Raw genomic sequence first — 20,977 nt, forward strand, 5'->3', positions numbered from 1 at the left:
TATCACATTAGGTTTGAATCTAGGTCACAAGGTTACTCAGGTGTATCATTGGTTTTTACAGGTAAATGTGAGTTGATTTCAATGTTGTATGAAGCCACATGTATGTGCCAAAGTGTTATACAGTAAATACATGCAATACTTTTCTTTAATTGCACATACTTTTTGCAGAATTAGTGAATGACAGCCCCCCCCCCCTTTTCCATTCTTACAAAAGGTATTGTTAACAAAGTCAGGATAAAGTTAGCTCCTCACTTTTCCCACTTTATGGATTATACATAAACAGGCACATAAACTGAATAATATCATAAATACTTCGAATGATATAAATAGCACATGTAAAATGTATTAAATTAATTATGATGAACATTTCTACACCCATCAAATTTCTCTATTCATATCTGTTACTCTCTGAATAACTGAAATTTGAATTGATAAAGGGCTTGTTTTACAAAAGAAATTATGGATAAGACTAGGTACTCTTGCTATTTATTCTATTCTTTACCATATTCAATTCTTATTGTATTAATTCTTTCATATTTAAAAAAAATAACATAGAGGCAAATATTAAAAGCATCACAATTAGAGAATTCTTCACTGCTATGAGAGTTAAAAACTTTAAATTTATATATATTAATTATTTTTAAACCTATATTAATAAATCTAGCAAAACTATAAAATAAAAAATCATGGATGATGAGATTTTGACGTACAACAAATAGTGTACTCAAATGTATTTGAATGCTGCATTAAGCAATGTTAAGCAGTTTAATCTAAAACATGGGTGCTGGTGCTATTGTTTACTAACATTTGTCTAAAAGAGAAATTTTACCCTGTAATATGAAATTACTGTTATGTTAATTATGAAAATAGATTACAATGGGTTTTTATAATGGAAGTGACAAGACTTGATAGCAATTAGAAGTGTGCAGAATATATTCATTATTGAAGCGCTGGAATACAATTTTACTGAAAAAAATATTTCAATTAAAGAAAAGTATTGCATGTATTACAGCATAAAACTTAAGCACATACATGTGGCTTCATACAACATTGAAATCAACTCACATTTACCTGTAAAAACCAATGATACACCTGAGTAACCTTGTGACCTAGATTCAAACCTAATGTGATACTTGGTAGACCAAATTAAATACCCTATTGAGCTATCCAGCAGGCTATTGAAAATTTAACTGCCATTTCGTATTTCGCTGTAACACTCTCTCCCACCCACGGAATAGGATTTCGAGTCTGAGCATTTTTTTTTTGCTTGCTTGTTTGTCAAGTAAGTTGATCCCCTTCGGCCCCTCTTCCTTTCAAAAACGATGCTTCGACACAGGATTAGACGGCATTAGCATGATCATTTTTATTTGTTCTTTTTTTTTTTGCATTGTGGAAGTCATGTAAATTAAATGTATATTTGATTTGATCTTCAAAATCTAAAAACATAATTTAATTTAAAAAAACATGATGAACGAAGAACTTTGTTAGCTTCAAAATTTACCCGCTTGAAAATCTCCTTACAGGGGGTCGCACCGGCTTAAAAAATTAATAAATTAGACCTAGATAAATGCTATTATTGAATACAAATCAAATGGGTGAAATAAAATTAAAGATTTTAGAACCCTCTGCTACTGTGTAAACGGACAGCATTTTCACGGAATTTCTCAAGTTATCCGACGGATTTTAACATTTAGAAAACTAAAATGGCGTCGATATATTGAATTTGATGTTTTCCAAATTAAAAATATATCTTTTATACCATTCTTTTCAGCTTAATGTCATTCTGCAGATTAAAAATGTAAGTAAAATAACTTTTTTGTCATCTAAATTTGATCATGAATGACAGCAAATATCTAAACTTAGTGTTTAACTTAATATTACAATCGGTGTAAACTTCAACCTGTCAAGTGGGCTGTTGAAAACTTGAAGTGAAGCAAAAGTATGTTTGCACTATTTGAAAAAAGTATAAGATATTCTTGTTTCCCCTTTTCAGGTGAAATAAGCTGTTAAGCAGACCAATGCCTATCAACAATACTATCCTTGGAATCTCCATTATGCAGATATCTTACAGTTACCCATTTAATTGATTCAAGTTAAGAGACTTTATTTCACCAAGATGGACAGTGAAGACGAACATGAACCCTCTGACCATACCATGTCTTCACTGACTGGATTTCTCTTTGGAAACATCGATGAAAAGGGTGATCTGACAGAAGATTTTCTGGATGAGGTATTTAATGTTGTTCTTTGTAATAATTTTACAGATCATGTATTTTTATGCTTCTTATTTTGTTCCCCAAGTGTTCACAACTGGTGTAAATCTTAAGTTCAGAATTCTACATTGATAGTGCATTGGAATACATGAGAGCATTTTAGAATAAAGATATTCATTTATAACTTCTTAATATGAAGATGTAGAGTAGATGCATGTTAAATTACATTTATTCAGGAATCTAAAAGACATTTGGGCTCCCTGAGTTCCCTTGGTGGTATAGGTGTGATGGTCAAAGAGATTACTGAGGTTCAGGGAGAAGATGAGCAAGATGACTATGAGAATGTATCAGGTAGTTTTCAACCCTATTTTCTTATTGTGATATTAACCTTTTACCAAAATTGAATTTGCACACCCAATTATTTGATTAATAGTATTTAAAGTTTATTCAATGAATTTTATTTTGTTAAACAGAGGACTTCACTGCCAAGTCACCATCTGCAATAGATTATTCAGACATCAATGAAACTGTGGATGAAGAGACAGAGAGAGTGAAGGAAGCTATGCAAAGTCTTACATTGCCTATGAAAGGTGGTTTTTCCTCCAAAACATTTATAAAAATATTTTTGAAATAACTTTTGAATAAGAAAGTAACTTCATATTCCTTTTCTCATAGCATAGAACTCCAAAATGCACCTGCAAGATGTATTATTTGATAAAGTTTTCTCCTATTTATGAATGCATTTTCAGGATGTATTTCCTATATTATTTCAGAATGTCAAATACTTTCTTTTATTGAAAGTGTCATCATTTATAAAGGATTGTGATTCAATGAAAATGTTTTACATATTGTTAAACTGAGGCTACATAACAATGTTATAACTATATATATTTTTCTTTGTTTAAAAAAGTCGGTGCAGAAGAGGATGATTATGATGATGATGAGAAAGACGTCAAATTAATGCCACCTCCATCCTGGGTCCCCAAGCCTCCCAAAACAGATGACGGCACTAGTAAACTGTCTCCTTCAAAGAGCAGCCCTGATAAGGCCAAGGCCACCACCCCACTGGCTGCTATGTTACCAGAGGAACTCAGTGATATTGATGTCACTGCACTGTTTCCTGAATTCAGGCATGGGCAGGTGTGTATTATGGGCAAAATTCGATACATCTGGATAACTATCAACATTTACATCATAATTCATTTTAGAACTATTCAGAAAAAAATAAATTGTAGACTTTAGTTTACAATTGAATTGACTATTCATACAATGACTGAGCTTTCAGTCCTGAAATAAATATTATTTTGGTCAATTTATTTGTTTACAGGTATTGAGGTTTTCCAGGCTATTCAAGCCACAATATGTACATCACTTGTATAAAAGAAAGAAGAAGAAGAAACCATCAGATGAAGAAAAGGACAATCAAAAAGAGTTATCCGAGGAGGGTTAGTTATCACATTGTTTTCTCCTCATCATATTATTTGTTTCCCTATTTGTGCTGTATCACGATGTCATCAATAATATTTGAATAATACATATAATGTAGATAAAAAAGCAAAACAGGAGGAGCAACGCTTAACAATGACTCCATTGGAAAGAGTTATAGCTGAGGCAGAGCATAACAAAAGAGCTCATGAGCAAGCTTCTGAAGGTGAGAGTTCAGCAGATGAACCAATCAGCAGTGAGGAAGAGCAGGAAGAGGCAGATGGGGAGGAGCCAATAAAACTCAACTTCGGAAGATTGCCAAAACCAGAGGAATGTTTGCCAGATGATGAGGTAAAAGCTGTTTTCATTTCATTGAAATTTCATACAGTTTGTTAAGTTTAAAAGCAAATGAGGAGGGGTGCAATTTATTGGGATTTTTTTAGGTTTACTTTGCATTTTTTCATATTGATGTGTCAAATTTAAATGTTTATATAACAAAAAAAATGTCTGTGATTCTAGGAGATGCTTCTGAAGCCACTGGAGCACAAGTCAGTGTTAGGGACAACCTCTAAGGGCAAAGAAGAGAGTGGTGGTATTAAGATCGCCCCGTGGCGTTATGGCCCTGCTCAGTACTGGTATGATTTGTTAGGAGTGGATGAATCAGGAGAGGACTTTGACTATGGATTCAAGATGAAACCTGTAAGATGGGGCTTTATATATCACTTTCCTTGTCCACTTTGATTTTAAATTTTGGCACATTATGAGAATGACTGCAATGTTTACTTTACAGCAGATGTGATTTTATAGAAATTTAGCCTAAAAATTATTTATTTTGTTTAAAGATCAAATAAAAATGTTCTGGTTCTGTGGCCATAATACTTAGGTGTGCTCACTTTGATCTCAGTCTCACTTTAACTAGAAGAATATGGAAAAAAAAATCAAATTTGAGCTCATGTAAGATTCATGACCCTCAAAGACAGATCTTTTACATAGCAATAGATATTTAAACTGTACACATGTCTAACCTTAATATTACAGAAAGAGCAGATTGAGGCTGACAAGAAAGAACTTGAGAATCTGAAGATGAATCCTGAGGCATTCCTAATGGTCACCCAACTGAACTGGGAGGATGACATAATTTGGAATGGAGAGGATGTAAAGCAAAAAATTCTCCAATTACAGAAACAAAAGGCTTTATCTGCAGGTTGGATTCCAAGCACTCAATATAGGACAGCTTCCATGTTCACACAACAGGGTAAATTTGATTTTCTTTTATATATGAATTTTTTATAGCTGTCTGTGGATTTTAAATTCTGCAATTTGAGTGGCTAAAGGCTAAAAAAAATATATTTTTTTGTTGTCATTAGCAGTTCAGATCCCATCTGCTGGAATGTCTCCAAAAATGACCCCCAACTTTATGACCCCTGGTTATTCCAAAACCCTTCCTGGAATTTCACCAGTATACAAACCTGGACAAACTCAAACAGGTATCTACAGTACATTGTACTTTCAAAATCATTGATAAATGTACAAGTATACTGCTTATTTATGTATGCAGCTTAATGATACATGTAATTAAATTTTGTACAGGTCTTGATGGCTTAGACCAGAGTAAGGACAAGGAGACATGGTATTCTATATTCCCTATTGAGAATAGGGACCTCCTTTATAAGAGATGGGAGGATGATATCATTTGGGATGCAGAGGTAAAATCTTTATAATAATCTAATTTTAGTTAAATGTCTTGTGTCAGAACAAATTGACAAAATAAATCAACAGTCTTGAAGGCTTGATTAATGTCTTAGTTTACAACATAAAATACAGACTTTAATACCGTTTGGTTTCCTCTTATGAAAAAATATGCGATCTCAATCTGAAAGTGTTGGTTTGGTCTCTTTTTGTTTTGAATTCTTGTATTATAAAAAAAAAAGTAAAACTTGATGGAACAAAAAAGTCACAAGTTAGCAGAAATGTTTTGGATGGCTGTCTGTTTATTTGTATGTTGTAATTTATATATATATCTTTTGTTTGTCTGTTTTGTTACTTTATAAAAAATTACATACCAATTTTCATGATACATTTTTTTTTTCAGAACATGGAGAAGATCCCAACTCCCCCTGTGTTGACTCTGGATCCCAATGATGACAACATTATCCTGGAAATCCCAGAGGATAAAGATCCCAATGAAAAAAACAAAGAGCCTGTCAAAAAGGAGAAGGTAATGTCTTATCTATTGAAAAAAAAAATCATCATTATCATCATATCTCAATTAATTTTTTTTTTAATATTTGAGAATCTTTGTACATCAGCAATTTCTTCAATATTTGTTTTCTCTGCATTATAAAAAAAGTTCACATGTTCTAGTTATAAACCAGATAATTTTTATCTTTTAGTAAAGCACCTATCTGCCTTAATTACTTAATTCCCTGTCTTTATGAAAAGCCTGTCAAAAAATGAAAAAAAATTAGGAAAAGAATACTTCATAAATTAATTTAAAAGTCATTTTTCTTGCAGTTTTCATTTTGGTTAGAAATTTTTAAAAAAGTAAATTTTCATATTGAATTCAGACAAAAAGCCAGAAATACCCTTTCCCCCTCTCCCACCGAGTATTTTAATAAGTCCCAAAACTAGCTTGAGTAAGAGTGACACTATTGTCAAAATCTTGTTTGAAAAATTCTATTTGACCAATGCCCATTTCATTTGTCTGCTACTGATATTTTACAGGCAGAAGTGAAGAAATCCAAGCTCCTTCTTGGGAAGGCAGGAATCATTAAGGATGACGGAGAAGAGGAGGAGGTAACTTACTGTTTAAGTTTACATTTTCATTTCTTCAAGATGCCCATATTCAATTTTGATAACGATAACATCTGTTTTCCAGTTTCTTTGATGTATAATTCTATAGTGATTAAAATTAATAAAATGCAGAAAAGGTGATGCTTTGGAACCTAAGTTATTGCTATGTTTTGATTATTTTCTCAGAAACATTACTTGTTAAAAAAGAAAAGTGTATTTAAATGTATTGTTGCAATAATGTCCATACTTTTCTTGAATCACATAAAGTAATCTAAATCTTTAGGATCAGGCCCCAACAATGCAGACCAAGGACCCATTTAACCTGTCAAATGATGAGTATTATAACCCTAAGTTACTGGACAGTGCCATCAAAGGCGGGATAGGGAAAAGTCTAATTCAGGTACACATCTTGCTTTTATTTTGTTTAGAAAGCACTCCCTCTTTTAATGATAATTAATGTATAAAGTATACATTGCCAGCTTAAAGAATTGTGTACATAAAATTACTATGAAATAAAAATAATTATAACACTCTGGAATGTGTGATTTATAAATAATCCTCCAATCTTAGAAATTGAAGTAATGAAAGAAGATAAAAATCAATTCTAATCAATTTTACAGCATTCCACTCCAGCCTTGGAGTTGAGACAGCCTTTCTTTCCCACACATATGGGTCCTATGAAGTTGAGGAGTTTCCATCGCCCTCAGTTGAAGAAGTACTCCCACGGTCCTATGTCTACACACGGTCCTCACCAGGTCCTCCCACTCCTCAAACAGATCAAGAGGAAGGCTAGGGTAAAGGATGTTGAAAAATTCGTAGAAATTTTCAAAAAAAAAATATTGGTATTATAGATACAATAGAGTTGAGCTGAAAACTTCATAATGTATTATTTTCTTATTTATCCACTCTGTGCCACAGAGGATGCAGGAGGCCATACTGTAGTGTATTGTTGCCTTATTACATGTAAATGCGATCAAATACAGAATGTTTGAAAAAAATACATCGATAATTATTATCAAAGTGGATATTGCTATTACAATATAAAGACAAAATAGAATTGAATTGAAAACATAGTAATGAATGCATGATTTTATGGAATAACTCACAGAATTCAATGTGCATCAAATTTAAATCAGATAATATGGTCATTTATGAATATGAAATTTGTAGTCAACATATAGATGTTTTAAACAGGTATAGTAACATCCCTGACTAATCATATATTGTGCTCGTATATTGTGCCATTACAGATGAGGGAGCAGGAGAGACTGGCCTATGGGGGAGGAGACATCTTCTTTATGAGGACCCCCCAGGATCTGACTGGAATGGACGGGGAACTCATAATGGCCGAATATTCTGAGGAGTATCCTCCACTCCTGATGCAGGTCGGCATGGCCACCAAGATCAAAAACTACTACAAAAGGGTAAGATCACTTTTAGGAATTGTTGGTTTGTGATAATTATTAGTATTAAATCACTTGTCTCCTGAATTAATTTTAGATCGTTCCTTAAAATTTCATGAAAAATATGTCTTCATTACTTTGCATTTCTTTGTATGTAAGAGAAGAGATTTTTGTCTAAAGGCAAAATTTTTTCATAATGTTGTACATGTATAAAGTTTAATTTGCAGAATTTTTCTATTTCAGAAACCAGGAAAAGATTCCCAGCCTCCAGCCTATAAGTATGGAGAGCTGTCATATGCTCATACATCACCATTCCTTGGAACTCTCATACCTGGCCAGTCCATTCAGGCTTTTGAGAATAACATGTTTAGGGCACCTATATATGAGCACAAATCGCCAGAAACAGATTTCCTTATCATCAGAAATAGACAAAAGTAAGTTTTTTTAATTCATGTTAATCTTTTTATTCGTAAGAAAATATTTACATTTCCAATAAATTTACCCTATTATTCTTTACAAAATAAAATGCAGTATAACTTCTCATGAACTACATTAGGTATGTATCACGAATAAGCATGAATATCTCCATTGTTACGTCATAATACCGCTCTTGACGTCAGAAAGTCCAAAAATATAGTGCAAACTGTTTTGTTTTAAAAATGACAGTTGAATGGTGTAAATTTATGGCAAGTCATCAGAAAAATAATGTAAATATAAGAAATGAATTTAATTTTTTGAAGATTCATGAGGTATATGAACTACAACGCTTCACGCTGGCATATTTATCATTTATATTTATATGCCGGTGTGAAGCGTTGTAGTTCATAACCTCATGAATCTTCAAAAATTAAATTCATTTCTTAATTGACATTCAGATATCAGAATGAACTGAAATCTTACATTATATATCTTAAAGACATTTGTAGGCAAAGTTTGTTTTAAAACAGAGAATTATTTGTTAAATTTAAAAAATGAATATAAATGCCAGTAAGTTATTTAGTTTAAAGTTGAATGTTTCTTTTTATTTTTGTTTTCAGTTATTTTATAAGAGAAGTGGAGACTATCTACACCGTTGGTCAGGAATGTCCATTGTTTGAAGTTCCAGGTCCAAATTCTAAGAGAGCAAATAATTTCATCAGAGACTTTCTACAGGTGAGGTTTTGAGTGTTTGTGAATTTATTGCTTTATGTATTATATAACTTATAATACAGTATAAACAAAATAGCTGTGAATTTTTTTGTAGGTCTTCATCTATCGATTGTTTTGGAAAAGTAAAGATAATCCAAGAAGAATAAAAATGGATGACATTAAGAAGGCTTTTCCAAACCATTCAGAAAGTAGTATTAGAAAGAGACTAAAACTATGTGCAGACTTCAAAAGAACAGGTATATGTATGTTAATGTTAGACTGACGGTAATGTCTTTAGTTTTCTGCTGATATGTAATATACAAAGTGACTCTCTCTCAAATAAGGAATGGACTCTAACTGGTGGGTGGTTAAGCCAGACTTCCGTCTCCCCACGGAGGAGGAGATGAGGGCCATGGTGTCCCCCGAGCAGTGCTGTGGGTACTTCAGTATGCTGGGGGCTGAACAGAGGCTCAAGGTCAGGAAATAAGAGCACATTTAAAAATAGATTTTCATTTCATAGAAGTTTTTGTCTTTTGCATTTTAGAATCATAGAGATCATACATGTATTTTAATTCAAAATTTCATAGTTAATTTTCCACATTATCATGGAGGATCCAAAGGAGACACCTAGACATATTCCTAGACAAGTATAGTTCAGAGATACATAATGATGGCAATAAAATCTATTTTTAGGATGCTGGTTATGGGGAGAAGTCATTATTTGCTCCTGAAGATGATAATGAGGAAGATACCCAATCTAAAATAGAAGATGAGGTAAAAAAAAAAAAAAAAAGATGTTTTGCAATTTTCTGTATGCAAATTGTTTTTCAGTACAGTTACTATGAAATGTATTGTTTTTATTTAAAAAAAATTATAAAATATTTAAATATTTATAGGTAAAAACTGCTCCCTGGAACACAACAAGGGCCTACATCAGTGCTGTGAAGGGGAAGTGTTTACTGGACTTAAATGGTGCCGCTGATCCCACAGGCTGTGGGGAGGGGTTCTCTTATGTCAAGGTCCCCAACAAACCCCAGCCAAAGGAGGAGGGCAAGGAACAGACCCCTCAGAAAAAGACAGTCACAGGAACAGATGCAGATCTTAGGAAACTGAGTCTGAAGGATGCTAAACAGCTGTTGAGAAAATTCCAAGTCCCAGACTCAGAGGTAAGCTGGGAAGAAAATTAACTATAGTCAAATGTTGTTATCTCAAACTCATTGTGACACCACCACCCCCCCCCCAAAAAAAAAAAAAAAACAAAAACAAAAAAAAAACTGATATCCAATGTAGATACATAAGAAATAAGGGTAGGGACTTCTAAATCACTTTGCCATATCCATAGTGTTTGAGATATCAAAAATTCAACTGTTCTTTATTGAATAATTTGGTGTGTTCCATTTCTTGTGTGACCTTTGAATTATTTTTTTCATGTGTAACAGATTAAGAAGTTGTCTAGGTGGGAGGTCATTGATGTAGTGAGAACAATGTCAACTGAGCAGGCCAAAGCAGGACAGGAGGGAAAAGGTAAATAATTCAAAGTGTTTTCAAAGCCAGATTTTACAGGAGGTTTAGACTCTTTAAAATTAACTATATTGGAGAGTTGCTGCAGTAATATTTTTGAAATTATTTTTCAAGCTGGTATGAGCAAATTTGCCAGAGGAAACAGATTCTCGGTGGCAGAACATCAGGAGCGGTACAGGGAGGAGTGTCAGAGAATATTTGATCTTCAGAACAGGTGAAGCAATGTTTTTACAAAATTAGATTACGAATAGAAAAGCATGCTTACTGATGCTAAAATTTGGATCAGATTATATTGTGGTTATTTTTCCTTCTGTAGGGTTCTAGCTTCTGAGGAAGTACTGTCCACAGATGAGGGGTCCAGCTCAGACAATGACTCAGACTTTGAGGAGATGGGGAAGAATCTAGAGAGCATGCTGTCTAATAAAAAGACTAGCTCGCAGGTGATTATGTCCTTTAGATTCTTGAAATAAAAATATATCTTTGTTGTATCCTATATTCCACTGAATTGAGTATTTGAAAAATAGTTATAGAGTAAATGCATGATACTCAAGTTAAACCTGACAACTCATGGCCAATATTTGTGTTCTCTCTGAATTTTTGTGTATAATTGTAAGATCTTTCAACTTTGTCCTAAGATGATTGATTCCATTTTTTTTAACTCTATACTGTAAATCACTTTTTATTCGTGAGAACTTTATTTTTGCGTAATTACGCGAGACAGTATGCTCGCGAAAATTTAATTCTCGCGTATAATAGTATTCCTTAGGATAATATAGAGCTATAACCACAATTCGTGAAAATTTTGTCTCGCTTATCAAGAGTAAATGATTATCTCGCGAAAATAAGGTGTCGCGAAAATTTAGTGATCTACAGTAATTCATAAGAAATTTTTTTCCTCTCTTACAGTTATCTCATGAGAAAGAAGAAGCAGAGAGAAGAGAGTTGAGGAAGATGTTGATGGGTGGAGAAGATGGAAAGGACAAGGGAGACAAATTAAGCAAGTCCAAGAAAGATGAAGATTCCGGACCTGCAGTAAGTAAAGAATAATACTACCTTAATACTACTGGACAAGATCATCACTAATGGACATAAAGAAATTTGGATTTAGAAAGAGACAAAAGCTCAGTATTTCCATGTTATAGATTTTTCAGTTGAATTTATGGGTTGCTTTTTTAGGTTGGTAGGAAGCTGAAGATCACTAGGACATTTAAGGATGACAATGGCTCTACCTACACCAGGACAGAGTGGGTGGTCAAACCTGCTGTGATTGACACCTATGTCAGGATCAGAGAGAAGAAAGACACATCATTCATGTAATTATTTTGTAATCCATAATGCTTTTTTCTTTTCAAGTTGGAAAAACACTAGATTTTCATTCGTAAAATGACTAGATATATCATCATTTTAGTTAAAATGTATTTTATTTGTTTTATACCATAAACCATCATGTCAATTGTTCACAAGTGTTTTTTTTTATTATTTACAGAAAATCCTTTGCATTAATTGATGAGCAGCTGAAGGAAGAAATGAGGAGGGAAAAGAGAAGGTGAGTATAGTGCAATTTTGATAGGAAGAAAAAATAAATAGCCAAGAGGATACTGCAGTACCTTTTATGACAAGGTAAAATCTTAAAATTTTGTTGTGAATTAACTAGTTACTATCTAATGATATCAGGTTACAAGAGAGGTTGAGGAGGATAAAAAGAAATGAGGAAAGAGCCCAACAGGCACCACCCCCAACCAAGAAAAAGAAAAAGCAGGAAACACCATTCAATAGCAAGGTGAAGATTTTAGATTTTTCCATTAATAATTAAGACACAGACTCTGATATTGAGCCTTAAATAGGAGAAAACACTGCAAGGTTGTCAAATTGAAATGGTTTGTATTTATTGTAGCTGAAGTGTGGAGCCTGTGGACAGATTGGTCACATGAGGACAAACAAGGAGTGTCCTATGTACAACAAGTCCGGGCCTAGCACCGCCCCGGTCCAGGTGGCCATGACGGAGGAGCAGGAGGAGGAGGAGGAGAAGAGTCTTCTCCAGAACGATGATCTCATCAAGGTCGAGGGCACCAGGATCATGTTCTCCAAGAACCTTGTCGAACAGTAAGTTCACAGTATACTATTCGGTGTGGTACTGTGTACTAGGGATATTTTGCTTATATTTCACATTTGACATTTATGTTATCTTCTTTGATGAGTGAATTTGAACTAACTTAAATTTACTCACCATATCTCAAAAACCTTTATTCATCATTCTTCAAATTAACATAACAGATTTTAGACAAGTCTTAAAAAGGTAATAGTATTCATTTTGGTAAAGATTTATGGCAAAAGAATATAAAATATGGAGAAAATTTTCTGAAATATACAACATTTATTGAATGAAGTTAGCATGTTTCAGGTGTCAACTTTAATTATAGAATATTTTTTTTTGAAAATAATCTTGTCAGATTTATCTTTGCTTCATGACATAAACTAAAATTGAAAATATCTTTTTACAGTGCAGAGCAAGTAAAGAGAAAGTCATTAGTTCTCAAGTTCCCCAAACAAGTCACAAAGGCTGAGAAGAAGAAACGATTTGGAACTGTTATTCACTGTGATTATCTGAAGGTAAAAAATGTGTGAAATCATTCATTTGTATGGAATCGGTGTTTTCAAAATTAGTTGCTTGAATTTCAAATCAACACATTTTGCTCCAATGTCCTTTTTTTGGCAATAAAACTATTACCCGAAATGTTAGCCTGTCTTTCTTAATTATAGAAACCTAAGCAGACTTCAAACAGAAGGAGAACAGATCCCCTTGTGACATTGTCCACCATCTTTGAGCACATACTGAATGAAATGAGGGATTTACCAAATGTAAGTCAATTATTGTTAGTAGTTTCTTACCTTTAAATTCAGAAAAAATTGAGATTGTTTGAGATTTCTATGTACATGTTTAGGATGTGCAAAAAATGAAATTCATTATATGAGGACAAAATAAAGACTTGGAAAAACACTTGTAATAGTAATACAATTTTTTTTTTCAAGTATCAGTATATCAAAATGCTAACTTGAACATCTTATTAAAACTTATTGCCTAAATTTCAGACCCAGCCATTTTTGTTCCCTGTCAGTGCAAAAGAAGTTCCAGATTATCACAGAGTCATTAAAACTCCCATGGATCTTCAGACAATGAGAGAGGTAAGGATTCATTTAAAAGATAACCATTTATAAAAAATGCCATAAATCATTATTGCCTTCATGATAAAACTGGGTATTGTTATTTTTCCAGCATATAAGGTCCAGGAAATATGAATCCAGGGAGAGGTTTCTGATTGATGTGAATCAGATTGTGGAGAACTGTAAACTTTACAATGGTAAACATTACTAATCACTCTTTGATTTGGGCTGGAATTTATTTACTGAATTAAGTAACTGTTTGCCTAAAAATATTGATTAAAGAAAAAAATGGTTTTATTATATTAGTTTTAAATTACATGTAAAGATGGGGATAGGGCAAAAATAAAATAAGGTCGGGATTTCCAAAGCATGAAATAGTTCAAAAACTTTACAATGCCAGATATAGTTGAAGAAAAGTAAACCTCTTGTTAACTTTTGTCTCCAGGTCCAAAGAGTGCCCTTACTCTCACTGCTCAGAAGATGATGGAGCTGGTCTTCAAAAGGTTTGCTGAGGTATGTAAGCTTGTTGCATGTAAAGAGGAAAGGTCAAACCAATATTTTTCTCAACAAGGACTAAATTAAAACTGCTCAATTGTAAATTTTTATTCTTGAGAGTTGGAGAAATATTGATTTGATTTTTATGTGTTGTATTATTACTTTTGGACTAACTGCATTTGTTAAAATGCTGTACATTTTGTGAAAAATTGGAGAAAAAATCAAATTAAATTAATCTGGCAGTAGATTATCTCCCTTAGACCGTCTCCAAACCATTTATCTATTCAAGAGAAAAGTTGAATTCAAATGTTGTAAATTATTTCCCTTGGACTCCCTACAACTATTTGAATTTTGTACTTACAGAAAGAAGATAAGTTGATGAGGCTGGAGAAGGCTATTAACCCACTGTTAGATGATAATGACCAGGTGGCTTTCTCCTTTATACTGGAGAATATCATAGCTCAGATGAAAGCCATTGAAAATGTAAGGAATACACCTCTAGAAAAGATGACCTTTTATAGTTGTACTTATTTTCACTGGTCAAAATAAAAAAAAAACAGGTTTATTTTTTTAATATAGCACACAGGTATAAAATTACATAGCTTTTTATTTAACCATCATGTTCTATGAACATGAGAAACACATTCAGACCCATTTGTTTAAAGTGCAAGACAATAAGTGTTCTCTATCTAATAAATTTGAGATAATGATTGCCAATTAAAAGAAAATGAAGAAATTGTATATTTTAATACCTTATTACTTTAATTATTTTGTTTTTCAGTCTTGGCCTTTCCATCAACCCGTCAATCGCAAGTTTGTAAAGGATTACTATGACGTCATTAAGAAACCTATGGATCTATCCTCTCTGCTGAAGGTAACTAGATTACTTACATATTATTACCGATGTGTCTTTTTGTCTAAGAATTATTAACTTCATTTATCAATCAATATTGAATGAAAAATATCCTTTCTTTAGAGTTTTTCATCCTAAAAATTTGTATCAAAATGAATTCAAAATACATATATATGTGTGTGATTTTACAACCGTGCATATGCAGTACTTTTTTGGAAGAGATTCATCAGGTGGAGTATATTTAAGTTATACATGTATATTTCTAATAAGAACATTTTCATTGCAGAATGTACAAAGCCACAAATACCAGACCAGAGAGCAGTTCTTGGGTGATGTAGACCTTATCTACCAAAACTGTGAGAAATACAATGGGCCAGGCAGCAACTACACAAAGACTGCCCTCAAAATGAGTGAACTGTGTAGAGAGAGGCTACAAGAGGTGAGATACCATACAGTGCTCAGAAATCTGTCTAAATACAGAAGGGACATAGCAATGTGAGAGAATTTTTATGGCTTTGTGATTTGTCCCTTTTCAATCGTTTATTTTTTTCAAAAAGAGAGAGGAGAGAGATTAAGGAAAATTTCTTCATGGCATCTAGCTTTTGTCAAAATATTCCTTCTTAATATTTTGTTAAACTTTATATTTTTGTTAATCATACTTTGTATTAATAGAGATGTGATAATTTTAATTTATAGATAATTTCTGACACTAGAGTTGTAGATTTGATGATGTGGAATGATTTATTTATAACAGAAATATAGGAAGTATTTGTTATTTAGAATGAGGAGAGCCTGAGTCAGATGGAGAATGACATTCGGGCAGCACAGGAAGCAGCCCTGGAGGCTGTGGAAACCGACAGCATCATGACAGGGACGTCAGCTAACCCTGAGGATAGTAGTCTGTTTGGTAGGTGTACTCAGAGAGCTATCAAATATTAAATATATTATAGAAAAAGTTCAAGAGAAAAAAGTTTGGTATAATTAGATATTTTTTCCTCCTATCTATGTTTAGAACTACTTCGAAAAAGATACATGAATTACATGTGTTTAGTTAACATGTGCCTATGTTATCAAAATATCCAAACAAGTATTTCTGCTATTATACTTCTAATTTGACCAGTACATGTGATAGCTGTGATAACATAGAGGTACATTCAGTTATAAGGCATTTTAAATCTGAATGTCGTAAACTTTGTTGAAGGACTAGACAATGAGAGCATTGAGGATGCCAGCATGTCTGCCTCAAGAGAGAACATCACTATAGCCGAGGACACCAATGACGATAGTATGATGGCAATAAACACCAGGAAAGGGGTAATACATTAGCATTCAGAGCAAAATTCTCCAATGTCCGATACCAACAACATATAAATATTACATTAAACTCTTTTTAACATACATGTATTTGTGGTATTGTAGTTGAACCAGTCGGGAAACTCAGGCTACGACTCAGAGTATGTGGACATTGAAGGAGATGATGAAAATGCTGACATACAGGATGGAGTAGATCAGGTACAGATGTACTGACAGTGTAAAATCTGTCACATCAGATAACATGCATTATTATACTTCTGTTAAAATGTTTCCTCTATAAAGTTCAGAAGGTAAAATAGCTATCTTTGATAGTCCACGCATAGCAAAGCTATACCCCGGGGTATAGTTTTTGCTATCCACCCTCGGAAAATTTTCATGCAATTTTTGCCTCCAATTTTGATTTCCAATGATAGATCTATCTACTGATGATGTCATAATGACTTCAGTAGCATTGTGACGTCATCAAGATTTCAGATTATTCTTGCAGTATTATCTTACTCCAATAAATATAAACCTCAGAAATTATATTATACATCTTTGTATAATAAAATGTATCCATGTATTTGTGATTGTAGTTAACTCTTTTATCAAACCCTATGACTCAGAGTATGTGGACATTGAAGGAGATGATGGCAAGCCCTCGGGGAATAGTTCTCTGTACAGCGGGTTTGATGTAAAATCTGTCACATCACACCCAGTGGATAAGTGTATACTATTAACCATGATGTTAAAATAGAGGAATAAATGGTGTTTTATGTTCAAATTAAGTTACTTTGAAATCATTATGATTTGTTGGAGGTGAATGCCCTTTTGATTTGTTGGGGTTAAAGCCCATAAGCAATTTAAAATTTTACTTGTTTGTTGACGTGCAACTTTTTAAAGCAATATGAGCTGCAACTTTGATGTCGGAATTTTTTGTTGCAAAATTGTAAATAAATATTTCAATGACAGAAAAAAAATAACATTAATAAACTTCTGTTGTTCATATTAGGGATCAAAGAGCTATTTATAAGCTTCGATTGAAACAAAATTGCATTACTGTCGCCCTGTACAGTAATGATTTCTTATATAAAACTGTATATTGGATTGTTTATAGTAGTCTTTCTTCTGCTTTATTTTAGTCTAATTGATCATAAAGGTTTAAGTTACATACAAATTAATCATAATAATACATTTTAACAACAAAATAAGATTTTTAAAAATGGAGCTCATATTGCTTTAAGCAATTCTTTAGTACAGAAGATCCTTTGCTAATTCAACAAAGTTCTTGTTGATGGAATATAGAGAGATAATCTATGTAATTGATGAACAATTGTCACCTACAAACAATTATGATTCTAAAGTACTCGAGACACTATTTGAGCATTTTTTTTTATATGTCTTATTGTATAAAACTTCAGGAGCAGTTAGATGCCTCAAATCAGGGTGATGGTTTGGCTCAAGATTTACAGATAACTCCTGAAAACTCGGACAATGAAGAGATGGGTAAATCATTTTCTATATCAGTTAGCAATCTCTCTCTTATCTTAATCAAGTAAGGTCAAATAATTGGTTGATGACTTTCAAATACTGTAAAACGAGAAAATTTAGCGCATACTTATTTTAGCGCAAATGCAATTGGGAATACATTGGCGCAAATAAATTTTAATGCTTGCACTTGTCTTTAAAATATGTAAATGTGATATTTTTTTAAATCCATGCCCGTATTTGACTTTTTGGTTAGTGAAGCACGGAAACACAATTATAGCACTCCCGTATATAAGTAAACAATCGTCAACTTTACCGTAGTGTTGCAATCACATAGACGTGACCCAATGTTAATTTTTTTTTAATAAAAGAAATGGAGTATTCACGCATTTTATTCATATTAAAACAACGCATGCTTCAAAGGAAAGTTACTTGGATAAACGGTAATCATAATCAGCCAGGTATTGTCTGCAAGCTCAATAGCCATGCTTGATTGCATTGTTTACCTCGAGGCGATAGATGATTGACACACCGAGAAGCCAAACTTTGAAGGTGCTGATGATAAGTATCGGGTAACAACTAACAATAGTTTAATTAAATAAATTATGTAATATAAATTATGAACTTTCTCGATTGGTCCTACAATGTACACTGCTAGTGTGTATATAAAATCCAATGACCCTTCGACATTACATAACTGCGCGTTCCGGTTTACATGTACTTATATGGAAGCCTTGAACATACACAACAAAATAATATTAGAATTCCGTTAGCGCACAATTAATTTTAGCGTTCAGGGGCTCTTGCGTCAAAAGCGCTAAAATTGATAGTGTGCCAAATATCCTCGTTTTACAGTATTAACTTTTGCTGTTCAGAGCTTATTTCCTGACAAAGAATGTGAAAAAACTTCAATGTATTGAATTTTTATTCATCATGCATGCATGTCTTGGATGTAATTTGACAACAAAAAATTTATATTCGATTATATACTTGTACTAGATATAATGTGATGGCATGAATTAAACACATCTTTATTTTATACCTACAGGTGATCAGGACAGCAAAGATTTCCAGGGTGAACTCAGTATGTCTCAGTTTGAGAACTCTGAACAGTATTATCAGTATCCAGTCCACTTCCAAGAAGAAGACGAGAACAGTTTTGATCCCTCAGACTTCTTCATGCACAGCTCACTGGCACAGGAGGCAGCAGCCAATCAAATCAAACAGGAGGAGCAGGGGGAGGGGCCTGCACCTGTTGCCATGGAGACTGATATAAACAATGACCTTGCTGTGTCAGATAGTGATGATGAGGGCGAGCCAATGCAAGGGACAGGAAATGATGGATTTGACATTGACGAGTTCTTCTAGTGAGGGGAATATTCTGCCACAAACATGTCTTTCAAAGTGATTTATCTTATTTCAAGAGAACATGGTTTAAATATCATGTATTTTTTATATGAAGAGGAATAGAGTAAATCTTAATTTTTGTTATGTATATGAGATACAGCAGTACATGTAGTATGAATGTGTCAAAATGATTTTGTTTTTTTACTATAGCTTAAGCTGTCATTTACCAGTAGTGCTGTTAACTACAAGTGCTTCTTTTGTGTATTTTGATACATATATCTTGTTTTGCTGGCAAATTCCAACTCATTCTTATTCAGAAAAATCAAAACAATGATCATTATGGTACCAAGTTATCTCTTTCACCGTTATGTGTTCAGACTAATTCAGCTGATGTACATTATCATTGTGAAGTCTTGTAACAATCCTGCACTTCTAAAACTACCATTATATCAAACCAGAATACATGTATATGTCTTGGCACTTATTAGTGTGACCTCTGAGAGGTATACATTGTTCATGTGTATTGAACTATTTTGCATTACTTTTTTTTTACTTAGATATGTTAAAGTTGATTTCCATTTTGATGTGAAATCATTGAAATAAATGTTGTCAAGTGTTTTATAGCAAATTATGTTATTTTTTTAAAGTTTAATAAAATTTTGCAAAAGTAGGTGAAATTGCAAGGTCAAGTCCAAGAGGTCAAATAGGTTGGTACACAAAAAGAATGGTCTTGTCACCAGAAATGCATGTACCGATCAGAAATATGAATGCCATATCCCCAACCAATCAAAAGTTAAGGGCAAGGTTAGTGTGGAAAAACAAACAGATAGATGAACAGAGCAAAAACTATATGCTCCTGAATCTTTATGGGCATAAAAAAACCAACCAATTTTGACCATGGCAGTTCTAAACAACTTCACCTTGGCCCAAGTTTTAAATAATTTTATGTTTATTTCTTTAAACATTTTCTTGGGTTTCAATGTTGATCCTTTGACCTTGACCTTAGAGTTTAATCCACTTAAAAAATTTACCATGGCCATAACTTCTAAATGGTTGGTGCTAGGGTTTTTTTATTAGCTCACCTGAGCCGAAGGCTCAAGTGAGCTTTTCTGATCACATTTTGTCGCGTCCGTCTGTCCGTCTGTCTGTTTGTAAACTTTTCACATTTTCGACTTCTTCTCAAGAACCGCTGGGCATAGAAATATATAGGAAAATTCTTTAAAAATCTTCTTCTCAAGAATGACAAAGCCAATGGGAGCATGCTCAGGTAGTGTAGATTCAAGTTTGTTCAAATCATTCAACCAAGTTTTACTGCCACAAAGTATCCTTGGGTGAAGGGGATTCAAGTTTGTTCAAAAGAAGGGCCACGCCCTCATTCAAGGGGAGATAATTGGGAATTAATGAAAGTTTGGTGGCATATTTTAAAAATCTTCTTCTCAAGAACCACTGTGCCAGGAAAGATGAAACTTATGGGGAAACATCCTTAGGTAGTGAAATATATAGAAAATTCTTTAAAAATTCAAGTTTGTTCAAATCATGACCCCTGGGGGTAGGGCAGGGCCAAAATGGCTGACCAAAGTTTTACATAGAAATATATAGGAAAATTCTTTAAACATTTTTTTTCTCAAGAATGACAAAGCCATAATTCATCATATTTATATGGAAGCATGCTCAAGTAGTGTAGATTCAAATTTGTTCAAATCATGACCCCCAGGGGTAGGGCGGGGCCAAAATGGCCGACCAAAGTTTTTAAAGATATATATAGGAAAATTCTTTAAAAATCATTTTCTAAAAACAGCAAATCCATGATTGGTCATGGGACTACTTTTGGATTTAAACTTTACAATAAAAAGCCA

General features: G+C 33.2%; 1 protein-coding gene across 2 annotated transcripts; it reads left to right on the forward strand.

Moving 5' to 3' along the window:
- The first annotated feature begins 1,692 nt into the window (after positions 1 to 1,692).
- LOC134246002 (transcription initiation factor TFIID subunit 1-like) lies at positions 1,693 to 19,626 on the forward strand. 2 transcript variants are annotated; one of them, XM_062728249.1, is made up of 43 exons: positions 1,693 to 1,798; positions 1,994 to 2,230; positions 2,450 to 2,564; positions 2,687 to 2,803; positions 3,124 to 3,353; positions 3,541 to 3,658; positions 3,760 to 3,989; positions 4,158 to 4,337; positions 4,677 to 4,893; positions 5,006 to 5,125; positions 5,229 to 5,344; positions 5,731 to 5,856; positions 6,363 to 6,434; positions 6,715 to 6,831; positions 7,052 to 7,225; positions 7,682 to 7,855; positions 8,078 to 8,268; positions 8,872 to 8,986; positions 9,078 to 9,219; positions 9,307 to 9,437; positions 9,656 to 9,736; positions 9,859 to 10,128; positions 10,402 to 10,486; positions 10,598 to 10,697; positions 10,800 to 10,923; positions 11,390 to 11,515; positions 11,660 to 11,796; positions 11,970 to 12,029; positions 12,158 to 12,263; positions 12,378 to 12,586; positions 12,985 to 13,093; positions 13,244 to 13,342; positions 13,574 to 13,666; positions 13,758 to 13,842; positions 14,091 to 14,158; positions 14,504 to 14,623; positions 14,922 to 15,014; positions 15,280 to 15,432; positions 15,774 to 15,900; positions 16,195 to 16,307; positions 16,413 to 16,505; positions 17,708 to 17,792; positions 18,823 to 19,626. In XM_062728249.1, the coding sequence occupies exons 2-43, from the start codon at positions 2,117 to 2,119 to the stop codon at positions 19,140 to 19,142; spliced, it is 5,655 nt and encodes a 1,884-aa protein (XP_062584233.1). In that variant the 5' UTR covers positions 1,693 to 1,798; positions 1,994 to 2,116; the 3' UTR covers positions 19,143 to 19,626. The 2 variants fall into 2 exon arrangements, with proteins under 2 accessions (XP_062584233.1, XP_062584234.1); XM_062728250.1 differs by having other exon boundaries at positions 5,009 to 5,125.
- Positions 19,627 to 20,977: the final 1,351 nt, after the last annotated feature.

Source organism: Saccostrea cucullata, unplaced genomic scaffold, assembly GCF_032062105.1.
Source record: "Saccostrea cucullata isolate Sc308-1 unplaced genomic scaffold, CSIRO_AGI_Scuc_v1 ctg342, whole genome shotgun sequence".
Classification (NCBI taxonomy): domain Eukaryota; kingdom Metazoa; phylum Mollusca; class Bivalvia; order Ostreida; family Ostreidae; genus Saccostrea; species Saccostrea cuccullata.